Below are 14,266 nucleotides of genomic sequence, written 5' to 3'. Positions count from 1 at the left end.
GAGCCGAAAATGCCATGCGGCTCAGAATCAGGATGCGAGAGAAATCCAAGATCCCAGGATGTTGGGGTAAACCTGGAGCTTCTGGTTCTGAATCTTGCCTCCAGGCAAGGGGTCAATTAGCCCAAGAGAAATCACTAACAACTTTCCAGTTTCCCTTGAAAGTTTCCAGAGATGGACAATTAGAGCACCCTTGGCTGCCTATTTTAATCTTGTGTCCTCTTCCTTGCCAAGGGGCTCTTCCTAACGTCTGGCTCAGATATCTCAGGCATTCCCTGACGCCTGTGTGTGACTCCTCGGCACTCCTTAGACACAGAGAGCTCCTGCTCAGCAGCCTCCTCATCTGAGAAAATTTCATCCATCTGAAAATAGTCACTAAGGGGCCTCTTACCATTCTCTCCTCCAAACTTAGGGAATTCATACAGAAGCTGGGGGGATGTTACAGACGTGAACCGGACTAGATGGTCCCCCAAGACAGCTTTCAAAGCGGAAAGCTTTTGATTCGAACCCTTCTATTTTCTGAAGTAAGTTTTCCATCACTTTGTTCATTGTTGTCACTATATCTGTCATCTGTCCAACTTCTCCATATTCTTTTAATATTTTTAAATCTAATATGCACAGAAACAGCTTCTCACAATATTAAACGAAGACTCATTAATTCAGAGTAAGCTGGAAAAGTCATGTTCCGTTGAGTAAAAAATCAGAGTGAAAAGTATTTTCCATTTTTAAAATTATGTCTATTACAAAGGACTACATAACGGATGTTAATAAATAAAATGAGAAAGTTAATGAAAGATGAATTACAATAACTTTATGTTTATGGGACTTTATGCTTTCAAAATATTGTTCCATGTGTTGTTTTATTTTGCCAATTTTATTCAAAATGTAATCTATAGATAATAGATCATCCAACCTAAACCAAAAAGTCTCAAATTATCCTGCTAAATCTGAACTTTTAATTCAACAAGAATTACCTATAATTATTCTAAGTCTGCCTCAGAGCAGTCTGAATTAATGAGGTTCTGCTCTACTGTAGCTATCACAAACCTGACAACTTTATGGCCATCTTCTAGCCCAGAGTGTCACTCCCATCTACCCATTGGTAATAAATACTATTTCTCCACACAGGAACTTTTGTCATAACACAGCATCCCACGTTAAAGAAATTTCACCAAGTAAATTATCTTAAATCTCAAATACTATAGAAATGTCTGATCTGATAAATGAGCTAAGAGTTCATCAGACCCTCGAAAAACACTTGCTTTGCTTTAAAATAAGCCTCAATAAATAGCATATCCCAAGATACTGAGGACCCAACATGTCATAGAAATTATCACCTTTCTGTTTGTTCAGAAAAAAAAAGTCACAGTTAATCCAATTCATTCTTTTTAAAAATGGAACTAAATCAACACTTGTAGAAACCTAGACACAAACGCCTCTCTGTGAGGAAACTGTGGCCCTGAGAGGGTCTACGAGCATCTTCACCACATTCACTTTCCTCTTAAACCTGCAGCTGGAGTCAGGACAATTTATTGTCTTTCCACAACGGTCAGAATTGCCTAGTGCCTTTACCTACCTTAAAAAGTCTTAAAATGTTAGCCACCATGATGGACACGGAGCTCGCAGCAGCACCTATGACGCCAGAAATCTTGTCGGGCTTGGTGAAAATGGGTGGATCGCCATTAGCACACTTCACGTCAGAAGCATCTTTCTCTATCAAAGCCTGCACGAACGTTAGTGACTGCTCCAAAGCGTAGGTGTCCCTGGAGCAGGTGTCGAGGATCCGGACACCCAGAGTGATATTGGAGAGGAGATCAGGGTCCTTATTAATCTGGTCAATTGCATAAAGCATGGCCTCCAATCTGTGGATCCCTTTTTCCTTCTTCAGCTCCCCACAAGGCACCCCCCTCTCTCCCTTTGCGTGGACAGGAAAGAGACCTCCCAAAATGATGTCCCCGTCCACTCGTATGGAATGGGCATGCTCTTGACTGTGAGCTCTTTGCGTCATCGTGAGGATCCAGTAGAACTTGGCAGTCAGGAGGAAGAAACAAGGACACGAGGCGGATCGCTTTCCCTCGAATACCATTTTCTCCACAGGTGGTGTTGCAATCCAAGACCCAAAGTTTACTCTTGCCACAGAAGAAGGGGGACCACCTGAGGCTGTACCTTCTGGAGGCTACCATCAGGGCCCATGGGGAAAAGGCTCTGTGGGTTTCAGCAGGTGTTCTTGATTTGAATGTCACAGTGAATTTCCATCAGACCCCAAGGTTCAATTTTATTTCCGTATAAAGTCAACTTGCCTGGAATGATGCAAAAATTAGAGGAACAGCTGAGGTTCTGATGTTGGGATGAGGTCACCAATTCACATCCTTAAAGTCAGCCGTGTAGCAGAATTATTCCTGGGAGGCCGGAAGCAAAAAAAAGAAAGGGTTCAGTTCAAAGGGTCTACATTTTTCATATTTTAAGCCCTGTTTGCACCGACCTCTTTTTTATTGTTTAATTTTCCCTATTCAGTAAGAAACTAATTCTTTTTGTCCCCTTATGATTAGGGACAAATGAACACCTGGCTGCACTGCAGCTAAACAGAGAGATTGATGACACTTGTGGAGCAAGGGAAACAGAAACGTATCAGAAACTAGGTTGATTCTCCCAAATCAGAAAGCATTTTTATGTACAATTTCATTTCAATAAATCCAATTTCTGTGAAGGTAAAAATCCCGAGATTGATGGCATGAGTTCTTTTCAAATCTGTTTTTACTTTTTACAGCTGTCTGAATTTAGCATTTAAATTTCGTCCACAAAATCAGAAAGAAAGGCTGTTTTCTGTGATGTATTCAACAAGCCAGTCATTCGTTAATGACATTTTTGGTGCCTCAGATTTCCCAATGGGAAAAAGTGATTACTCAATCACACACAAAAAAAGAGAAAGGAATCCACCCAAGGAGCCCAAAATGTATGAGTTTTAGAGCTTGTGAAAAGATTAAACATAGAATGTCGGCTATTTTGTGTAAATTATCTTATTGTTCTCTGATAACAAAAGAATGACTTGAAAATTAAACACATAGGGTAGGTTATGTGTGAAAATACTCCTATTACCATTGTCAGAGTTTCCCATTAATTTGTCGGAGTGGAAGCAATGGGTATGATTACAGTTCTGAAGCAAACGCTTCTTGATCCTAGAATCACTAGAGAAAATCAGAGCTAGAGGTCTATTGAAGAGCTTCTTAATTTTGTCAGACTCAGTGGGGAAAACAGTTATTTCATCAAGACTAGAAATAACCTAGAGTGAAAACATCTACAAGCAAATCTATAGGAAAATTTTATTCTAGGACCTTCACTGTTAAAGAATGCCATGAGATTCTTTCAAAGGACTTTTGTGGAGGTTTAACTGAAAACAAGAACTGACTTCACATAAGGGAATCTGATGTTTGAAATGCACATGCGGTTAAGAGAATAAACAGCACCAGCGTATTTTGGTAGGATAGTTAATCTAATGTTCATTGCTCACCTATTTATACATATGGGTTTGAAACCTGAAATTTGGACAACTCTCCTCTACCCTAGCCAACCAACATCTGGTTGTGCTTTCCATTCACTTGTTCAATTTCCAGTTCATAAAATTTTCGTTCCTCCCCAACCCAAAGGAAAGGATGGTGCCTCTCTAGAGGCCAACTGAACATATATCCAAAAGCCTTCAGAGAAAGCTGCACTTTTTTCACTTTTAGATGAGGAAAGGGGGCTTGTTGTAGCCCACTGCCTGGGATTTCTGAGTATACACCTGGAGCACACTCAGAAATACAGTCCATGGCCCAGTCTGCTGGGACAGTCCTCATCTGCCTATGACAAGCATTTCCTGCCTCCTGGCACACGCTAAGCCCTGGATTTCCCATATTCGGCCTCAAAATACTTCGTCCTTTTCTGACTTTTCTCATGACTTGACTAATATTCCGGCACACGTGATTCTCTTAGCAGCTGCTTCTCCCTCAGAAAATCTGTGATTTGGCAACAGCCTGACCTCAGGCATTCCACAAAAGGAAACACTTAGAAAGTTAACTTGACTTTCTGTATGAAACCATTTAAGTGATGGACCATGTATTACACCAACCACCCATTAAGAGAAGCAGGACTGTGCTTTACAGTTTCACGAGGAAGAACAGTTAGAAGACAGTAAAATCTCATTAACTCTGATGACTAATTCAGGGCTTGTGACCAAGTCCACAGGGCTGGGCTGACCCTGAGCGTATCCTTTCTGGCAGAGCACAGAATGAATGGATACTCGAAGGAGAAATGATGAAGGGGAAAAGGAAGGGGACATGCCGTTCTTCAAGCCACCTCCCAAGTACTTAACACACTTCAGAGAATAAATGGTTTTCAATTATAGACGACCATAAACTCAGTCTGTTAATTACAAATCATCCTTACCTATGCTACTCATGTGGCATTAACCTAGTTCCACTTGTTGTACAGCCCTGGAGGTAGTAAAATTGAGTTTCTTTTAAAGGTATTCATGTCTGCAATACTTTTTAGTCTCTTTAGCATCTCATAGGTCTGTTTAGAGCTTTAAGTTAGGGAAAGATTGGGGAGTAAATAACAGAGAGACAGGAGTTAGTCTTGTTTAGGGGATGAATGCACTTAAATGGAAAACAAGAGGTACCATTTTGGTTGGGATTTACTGGGCAGTTTACTTGGATTTTTGCTTAAATTTCCTCCTTTGCAATACAGAATTAAAGGCACATAACCGCTCTGAAGCTCGGTTTTCTTGTCTGTAAAGGGATGCCACAAGGCACACACGGAAAGCGCGGTAGCTGGCACAGGGTAAGTGCTCGGTAAACAGGAGCGATCGTTGCTAAGCTAGTCTGCAACTCATTTTCCACTAAAGCACAGCAACTTTTTCCGTATTTGCCCAGTTGGTGAGATTGTTACTGAAAACTTTTGTCACTTTGAAAGTAAAATCAGAGCTACTTACAAAATGTCGAAATACAGCAGTTATTTCAAACTCTGATACACTGTCATACAAATCAGATTCTTGATGACCGGAAGGCTTAGTTTCCCTTTAAAATTCTAAGGAAACGTATATTTGAAAGTTTGTAGAAAACTACATAAATCTGGTGGCATCGCATAATCTTGCAGGGCCTAATCTTGCTCTTGGGCAATTCTTGTGAGCTTTAATCTGAACTCATCCTAGTGGGCGTCAATGAATTTTAACAAAATGACCTTTTTGTGCTATCGAGCCAGACAGCTCTACTTCATGTTCCGTGCTTGATTTAAAATCAGTTTTTCTCTCAAACGGACCTTCCTCTGGGCTTTGATAGAAACCTCACCTGAGATGATGGACTTCTTCAAGGAGGCGTGAGGTCCACACTCCTGAAAGCGACCTCTGAGGGGAGAAGACACCTTCCACTATTTCTGAGCCCTCAGGCGGAGGGCTTCCAGGAGGCTTAACCATTAAATGCTCTCGCTCAGCCCTTCCTGTTCATTCATTCCCTCCCAGCTGGTCCTAAGTACACGGTAAATGGGTACCTTGTAGATCATTAGCACTTCCATTACCCACCTCTGTGGCCTGGGTCTGCTGGGGAGCAGGCCCCCCCCAGCTGGGACATGAGTCAGTGGCTCCCTCACAGGCTCTAGCTATTTCCTGAAAGGCCAGGAACATGGACAGCTCCTCAAGGACCAGGGCCCTGAATTCTGCTGCTTTTTACCTTCTAGGTACCTTCTCTGAACCAAAGTCTCAAGCACCTAACAGAGAATCTCACTGAATTTTCATACACCAATCATTAGGTCTTGTAAATGAGAAAAAAAGGCTCCAAGAGGTTGAGTATGGCCCAAAGCCCTCAGCTAGTAAACGGCACCACGGTTGAAGCCCTCAGGACCTCCAGGTGGGTCCTGCCCTTTGAGAAAGCCCCCAGTCTCTGCAGAGGCTGATTGGGACAGCACAAGCAAGGGGGAAGGCCCTGCCCCTCCACTGAAATCTTTCAGAAATGTGCATATCTTTGAGCGTTAGCTCTTTAAGAAAAATAATGAACTAATTAGGAGGGGACAATCTGGGGGCATTTCCCGGGCAGGGTGATTTCTGAAGGTTTCAACGAGTTGAGAATATCAAATGTAGTTTGTCCAAACCCCTCTGCTTCAAATCCGGTTTCCCAGACAGCCTGACACCAGTGAGAACAAACCCACCACGCCATGTGGGATCTATCTGGGTCTGTCACCAGGTCTTCCTCCAGCAACCTGGCAAGTGCTTTTAAGACACGGTGTGGTAAAATCCTTACAGGGATAGCAATAGCCAAGAACTGTAATCGTTTTCTCAGAAAAAGGCCAAACAGCCTCCCTCTGCTGTGTTCCATTCAGCTCTTTAACAAATAGGTTAAGCTCAATATCGTCATCAATTCACAAAATTGCAAATCCGGCAGTTTTTCTTGAAACAGCCCACGTTTGCAGCTCTTTTTGGTTGTTTTAGAAAATGCATCCTATTTGTTTATCATCTCCTGTGCCACCACAGGTATGCATAGCCCTGGAATCTTGGTGGGGACAGAATGAGGATGGGCTAGACAGAGACTCCCCTGGCAACAGAGGCCTGGAATTGGATCCTTGTCTGACAGTCGCTGGCTGGTGACACTGAGCACGTCACTTCACCTCTGTGTGCTTCCATTTCCTCATCTGTGAAATGAGTGAGATGGACCATATAATCTCTAAGGTGTCTTCCAGCTTCCTGTTCTGAGGTTCTATTATTTAATGATAAGGAAATATGAGATTATGCTCAAAACACCAGAGCAAGGCTTTGCCAACTGAACACAATAAATGATTTCGTTTGCAAGCTGAGTGGCTTTTCCCCATCGGTGAGAGAGGGTTGTAAAAGCTCTTCTCTACAAGCAGGCCCCATATTAAGAAAATCTGATACATGAGAGGCTCAATTTACTAAACAGATAAATTAGAAGGTGATTATTTGCATTACAAAAAAATTCACCACAGGTTTCCTTTAAATAGCTAAATCCCCCGTGCATTTAAAATGCAATCTGAGATATTTTTTTTTAAAAAAGAGGCAAAAAAAATGCAATTTGATTTAGAATTCAATTTGCACCATTTTTTTCAATAACACAGCTATTGCATAAAAAGACCACATTTAAAGTAATGAGAAGCAACTTTTATAGTATGTATCATATAAGAAGAGGGAAAGGGGCTGAAACAAACATTTACTGAACGCTACAGCGTGCCTGGAGCAGGTTACCTCATTTGCATTACAAGATACACCAATGAGGTTGGTATCACGGCCCCCATTTGGTATATAAGGAACCTAAAAACAGAAAGATTATATGAATGTGTCTAAAATCTTGGGCCGGAACTCAAATGCAGGACTGTGATATGTTCTTTCCCTTACCGCACACCCCTTGGGTGCAGCAGACCATGAAGAATGTCAAGCTGACCCTGATTTGATGATGTGGGCTGTGAGTGTGGCATCCTAGGTTCTGAGAAGTACCCCCCAGTACTCACTCCATGGCACTGGGCAAGTCACTTAACCTGGGATCAGTTTCTTTGTTTCTAAACTGAGGAATGATTTCTGGCCACCTCCTACGGTTGTGAAATGAAATGATATATGTCAAAGTACTTTATAAACTGGCAAGTGCTATAAGAATGTACAGGGAAACTATCATTTAACAATCAGTCCCGCTGGGACTTCCCTAGTGGTGCAGTGGTTAAGAATCCGCCTGCCAATACAGGGGACACGGGTTCAGTCCCTGGTCTGGGAAGATGCCACATGCCGTGGAGAGACTAAGCCCATGCACCACAACTACTAAGCCTGCGTTCTAGAGCCCGAGAACCACAACTACTGAGCCCACGTGCCACAACTACTGAAGCCCGCACACCTAGAGCCCGTGCTCCGCAACAAGAGAAGCCACCGCAATGAGAAGCCCGAGCACCGCAATGAAGAGTAGTCCCCACTCGCTGCAACTAGAGAAAGCCAGGGCGCAGCAACGAAGACCCAACTCAGCCAAAAACAAATAAATAAATAAAAAATAAATTTATTTAAAAAAAAATCAGTCCTACAATTCAAATATTTTACTGGTGTACTGTGCTTAGAAGACCCTAAAAAAACACTTTCCCATCATACACAGGGCTGGTCAGACCTTAACAAGTCATGCGTCCAAGAAATCAAAGGGAAAACTGGAAAGAAGGACACAAGAGGAAAAGTCAATGGAAATCAACATCTGGCTGGAAAGCTGAAGTTCATGGACACTTGGAGCACCCAAAGTTCTGTTCTGAAGAAAGTGGTGACAAGATATTCTTCTGTAGTGAGAAGAGGACAATAGGATGCCTTCCTAAGTTGTATGCAGGACAAGATGCAGAGCTTCTACCACTACGGCTCATTACCACTAGAAAAGTTAGCCAGTAAACAGCCAGAAGATTTCTATCTGCAGGGATACCCTTGCCTGGAAAAGTATGTGCTCAATAATTTGCACATACTCCTCTTCAGCCTCTCCTACATCTTCCCACTTCTGCGCACCTGCTCCCTCCTCCCCCAGACCTGGATCTCCCCCCTCCCTCACGGCTGATGTGTCCTACAGGTCACAACCTTAAGAGCTGGTTTCCTGTTACCGTGGCCCTCCCCAGGGAGTGAGTAAATTCATCAACAGGTATCACAACCTGAAGATGAATTACTGTCATCCCCCAACTGGAACATCTGCATTTATAAGACCATTTCCAGGAGATCCATAATTTCTTTACCAAAGAAATGTCTCTAATAGTGGTTAAGACTGGCACTGTAACAAACCAAAGCCGGGAGTTATCATAAGTCAGGAGCCTCTCAAATCCATCCCATGGCAATGCCCACCACTCAGAAGGCAGGTCCTGGGAGAAAAATGCATCATGCTCAAGGTCCTCAGTCAGTGGGTGAGTTCATCACAAGTTGTCCAAGTACCAAGTAGAAATAACAATCAAACCAAAGAACTCTCTGAGGGAAGGAAGGAAGGAAAGAAGAAGGGAGGGAGGGAGAGAGGGAGGGAGGGAGAGGGAAGGTGGAAGGAAGGAAGGAAGGAAGGAAGGAAGGAAAGAAGGAAGGAAGGAAGGAAGGAAGGAAGGAAGGAAGGAAGGAAGGGAGGGAGGGAGGGAGGGAGGGAGGGAGGGAGGGAGGGAGGAAAGGAGGGGGGAAGGAAGGAAGGGAGGAAGATAGTTCAAATATAAATTTCTAGCAGACAGAAGACCCCCCTTGGGATGGAAACATTATAATCCAGCTGGCTCTCCGTTCATATCCTTTTCTCCCACACAACATGGGGTGGCTGTCCCCCCTGAGCAAACTACATGAGTGAGTCTGGTCATGTCCAATCAGGTTCTATCAAGAAAACAGCAACAGTTTCCTGAACCTTCAAAAGCCAGCCTATTTGACAAGCATCGAGATATGGCCAGATCTTTGCTGTGGGTCCAGCTAAGAGATTACTCCAGGCAACCATTTCTTTTTAAGACACTGCGACAGGGCAACCCCATTCCCTGGACTAAAGCAAAGTCCTCTTTCTGTTGAGTATTCTAACTACAGGAGGAAGACCGTGAGAAAAGAACTTGGAAGGAAAAAAGCATTGCTACCACGAGCACATGTATACAGTGTTCTGTGCCTCATGCCCTGAAGACAGCGAAACGCTCTTACACAATGATTGGCACTAGATGTTGCCAAAGTGAACGTCTACGGGTTGTTTGCTGCATAAATACCAATTAAACAAGCCCTGCAGCCGATTCAACCTGCCCAGCCAACTTTGAAAAGAGCACATCTCTCCAGACCTCTAACTTTCTCCTGCACTCATTAGAGCTCAACTCTTCCTTTTATCTATTCCTTTTGGATTTAGATATTTTTAGCATTATTAAGTAGTAATAATTAGCAAAAGGAGCAGGAGGGCAGAACTAGCTAGCACAAACCAAGTAGAACAAATGGAGCCTAAGTAACAGTACAGAGCTGTGTTCTCAGCATCTTTTTCTTTATTCTGGATAAATCCTCTCCTGGGGAGCCTCCCCTCACCTATTTCTCCCCATATCCCTGATTTAAAAGCAAGAATTCTTTGTCTTTATCTCAAGTATGATACAACCTGTAGTTGACTTTGAAATGGGAAAATTGCATTTAAAAAGCTTACTTCATCTTCCCCGATGGGTAAGGCTTTTCAAAATTATCAAACCACATATTTTCAAGAAACAGGCAATGAACTCCACACAGCTGGTTCTGTCTCCGACAGAGATCTTTGAGGACATTATTCACAAGCAAGGGACCAAGGTACACTAAAGTGGTTTCTGTAGCCATTTGCAATTACTGACAATTTCATAACGGAAAATGGAAATTATAGTCAAGTGCAATAAACTGTTTATCCAAGATCTACCTGCTGGTGGCTCTTTTTTCTCTTTTTATTTTTTCTTTCAAGCAAAATACCAGCTATCATCGGAATGCATTTCTCCCGTTTATGATTTTCCTTATCGATACCTCCACCACCAACCCTGTTTTCCAGTTCTGATGTTGGCAGGATTTGTATTCAATCGCGGTCGTGGCCGAGACGGTAGTGTATTCTTGGATGTTTGCGAGACTCCCACGCCGTCAGGTCTGTGGGAAAGGATCACCCCCCAAATGGCAAATAGGGCATTTCCTCCTCGGTCGGGACTCGCTCCGGGGACTGAGGGTTTGGGGCTTCTGCAGCTGGCGGGTGGGTCTATTTTCACCCCTGCCCTCCCGGGCGCGCAGACACCCTCTGATCCCGGGCCCCGGGGGAAACAATTCTGCAGGGAAGCGTCGAGGGCGCCGTCTTGCGCAGTTGGCTGACTCGCACACCCCTCCGCATTTCATGTGCACCGAGGAAGCGTGTCAGACGGGGTTTTGGGGGGCGGGGGACTCTGTTACATTTTCACCAACTGTACGAACCTCAGAGGATCTCCGAGCTGCTTTGCAGAGCCCCTGGGCTCGCTCTCAGCGCGGCTCAGAGGGTTCTCCGCCTCTGCCTCTATCTCAGCCCGCAGCCACTCACCCCGCCCCCGCTCCCCTCTTCCCTGCCGCATCTTCCTTTTTCTTCTCTGTTCCTTCGTCTGTTGAACCCCGGCTCCGGGTAGAGCCAGGGCCTTAGGAGAAGTACCCGGTTCCTCTTGCCTTTCCCGCGCCGCCGGGGTATTCCGGCGCCGCCCCAGTCCCCCGGCGCGCCCGGGGATCCGGGCTCCGCGCGCTGCAGGGCAGGGAGCGCCTCCGCCCCCGCCGCACCTGGCCGCCGCGAGCGCCCACACCCCGCGCGGGTCCCAGCCAAACTGGGGCCACGCTGGCCGTAGGTGCTTCGGAGGTGCTGTCGGGGGCATTGCCTTTGTCGTTTAAACTCAAGATCCCCGAGACCATTACTCCTCCTCCCACCCCCAGCAGGACACGGAACTCCAGTGTTTTCCTGAAAGCCGCAAAAGGGGGGCGCGGAAACCCCAACCTCGCCGGTCTAACTCGGGGAACGCAAGCTCAGGCATACCACGCGTACGCTGTGTGGGGATGTGGGGTCTCGAGAACCCCCAAACCACCCGGCTTCCCCCGCGACCCCCATCTTCCCTAGATCCTGCTTAGACATTCATCCAGCCCCACGCTCAGGAAGGCGGGGGTTACCCCAACTCATCCCGGAAGCCTCTAACTTCGGAAATCCCTCCCGTTAGTTCGCGGAACGGAGGTACCTCGTCATCTCGGCGGGGCAAGTCCGGATTCCGCCAGGGCAGATCCAGGAGGTCACACGGGGCAGGCAATCCGCGGAAGGAGCGCTTTACAATCCTGCCGCCGCACGCCCCATCCGAGGACCCTAGGCGCGCCTGCCCCTTCCCGTCACCCTTCAGTCTCCCATTCGCCGACTAAACTTTTGGGGGACCACATCTCCAAGCCCTGGGAGTTCCATGCTAAGCCTGCCTCTTTTCTGAACCTCCTCACTGGAATGTAATCATGGGAAGATAAGAGGGGTGGCTGCCTTGTTCTTTGCGACGTAAAATCAACAGACACCCAATCAAGCTCCGATGCCCGGCCAGCCCCTCGCCCCCTGGTGCCCACTCTCCCTCGCCTCTCATTCCCGTCACCTCCGCCCACCAGTTCTCTCCCGGACCCCGGGTGTGCAAGGCCATCTACTTGTGCCCAGGAAAAGCAAATCACTAAAGTGATCTGGGAAGGAACGGTGCACCTGGTTGTCCACTGAACGGTTTTAGGGAAGAAAACGAAAAGGGGAATCAAAACGGGGGAATTCTCTTTTTTCCTCAAGCACAGCCTTTGGGGAGAGTTCGGGGATGGGGGCTTTTTTTTGCCTGTGGTTCGGCACTTGCTCTTCTCTTTTCCTCTCTCCGCTGCTCGGCGAGCCTTACCCTGCTCCCCACAGAGGGCGCGGTGAGGAAGCCCGCGGGGGGCCCGCAGCTCCATGTCAGCGCCGCCAACGCCGCCGCCGCCGCTCTAGGAGAGCACCGCGGCCGCACTTGTGGCTGGTCTCGGGGCTGAGGGGGCTGAGCTGGCCCAGCCGGCGCCAGGTCTCTTCCATGTGAATAACAAATACTCCCACCGGCGGCCGCGATTGGCCTGCGCCCGGCGCCTCCAGATCCTCCGCCCGCGGCCATTCACCCGGCGCGGTGCGGGGAGCCGCGGCCGGGATCGCGCCCGGGATCGCCAATCGCTTTGCGCCAACCAGTCACTTCGGAAAGCAGGAGGAGGAACCCCGAGGGGTGGGAGCCCCTGGATTTCGGATTTCGGTGTCTCGGTTCTGCCCGGATACGGGCAGGGAGAGGGACACTCGACCGGCGGCGGATTCCCCTCCGCGCTACATCAGCCCTCAGCGATGCGGGGACCAGAAATGTCAACAGTTCTGATTTTAAAAATCACTGCATCCGCCCCGCCCCGACAAAAAAAGGGAGGACCCAAAGACTGGGGGTGGGGCGGGGAGGGTAGGAAGAAGTACGGGTGGCTGTAAGTAGGAGTAAGGCTGTGAAGGAGAGGAGCGCCTCCGACTGCCAGACGAGCCCGGGACACGCGCGGGAAGCGCAGCACGAAGGCCACCCGGAGCACGTAGTCGGGACCACGAGCCCGGGGCTTGCCTTCGTGAGCAATGGGTCACGAAAAGGGTCACCGTGAAGAATACACGGTAGACGGCACGTGTCCCGCCCCACGCTTTCTTGTTGGGGATGCTCAGAGTAAAGCCTTCAGCTGCGCGCTTCCCCTGCAAAGTTTGCTCGCGCCGCGCTACCGCTCGGCCATTTATCCTGCCCCGCGGCACCGGGCGATCGTCTCCCCGCCCCCAGCCCGCGGCTCTCGGGGCGCAGTCTACAGAACCCCCGCAGCCCGAGCATGGACGGAAGATCGGGCCGCTGCGGGCCCTGCGCAGAAGGGGGCGCGGGCCGGCACGGTGACCGGCATCTTATTGAGCTGATTCAAGCAGCTGCAGATACGGGGCGGGAAAATCCTGGGGACCCACGCCACGCAGCTCCTGGGTTCCCGAGGGGTAACTCAACCGATGGAAGCCCGCCGGACTCGACGGGCACGGCCCAGAGGCACTCTCCACGAGTTACTGCCCAGGCGCCCCGCACCTGCCCGGGGCGAAGGAAAGGAGCCGCTCGCCGCCCAGCGCCCGGGAAGCTGCGGCCCGCCCGACCTTGTGTTGGTGAGAAAGTTCCATCTAGAGGCGGCCGCGCGCAACTGCAGCCGGCGCCCCAGGCCTGACCTCCTGCCTTGGCCGCCCGGTGAGCCAGGGAGGGAGTGCCGCCTCTCCCCACCTCCCAGACAGCGTGGGAACGCTGGGGCAGAGGGGGACAGCCAGCAGGAGATGGGGAGGATGGAGGAGGGGAGGACAGGCCCGGTGCATGGCAGGCCCTCTACCCCCTGTCGCATCTCTGCAATGAATTCCAACTTCCTAAGCATCATGAACTTCATAAGCATCGTGACAGGTACCTTGCGTTATTCTGTATATTGCTTATCCGGCGTGGGCTTCTTTCATTCTCACACCAACTCTGAGGTGATCAAAATTATTAAGTCCACTCTACAGATGAAGAAGGAAACCGAGGCTTAGAGACACAGCTAGAAAGCACTAGAGCCAGAAATCAGAGCACCCTGGCTTCCAAGCCCCATACACACTTTCTCTCTGGGGCTGTTGCTTTTCCCAAGGCTGGTGTTAGGGTACCAAGTTTCCTCTTTCATAAAGCCACCCTCGCCCTATGTCACTTAGGAAAAAAATCTACAGGTTTCCAACCCAGGAGATCTCTTCTCCTTTCATTTCCATGTCTTCGCATTCCTTTCCCTTCCCTCTCTCATCACCACATGAGG

At 48.0% G+C, this 14,266-nt stretch overlaps 1 protein-coding gene across 5 annotated transcripts in view; it reads right to left on the bottom strand.

Moving 5' to 3' along the window:
- GRM8 (glutamate metabotropic receptor 8) overlaps positions 1-14,266 on the bottom strand; it is a 794,344-nt gene that overhangs the window by 738,240 nt on the left and 41,838 nt on the right. For 2 of the 5 annotated variants that reach the window (XM_060305367.1, XM_060305366.1), the window contains exons 1-2: positions 12,325-12,787; positions 1,574-2,396 (exon numbers count right to left, since the gene is read on the bottom strand). In XM_060305367.1, the coding sequence (XP_060161350.1) occupies positions 1,574-2,083 (510 nt within the window). In that variant the 5' untranslated portion in view covers positions 2,084-2,396; positions 12,325-12,787. Of the gene's footprint in view, positions 1-1,573; positions 2,397-10,346; positions 10,438-11,655; positions 11,893-12,324; positions 12,788-14,266 lie in introns of those variants that run through there. The other 3 variants (XM_060305368.1, XM_060305369.1, XM_060305370.1) reach the window with 3 other exon arrangements.

Source organism: Globicephala melas, chromosome 9 (assembly GCF_963455315.2).
Source record: "Globicephala melas chromosome 9, mGloMel1.2, whole genome shotgun sequence".
Classification (NCBI taxonomy): domain Eukaryota; kingdom Metazoa; phylum Chordata; class Mammalia; order Artiodactyla; family Delphinidae; genus Globicephala; species Globicephala melas.
This window is presented reverse-complemented; position numbering and strand designations above follow the sequence as displayed.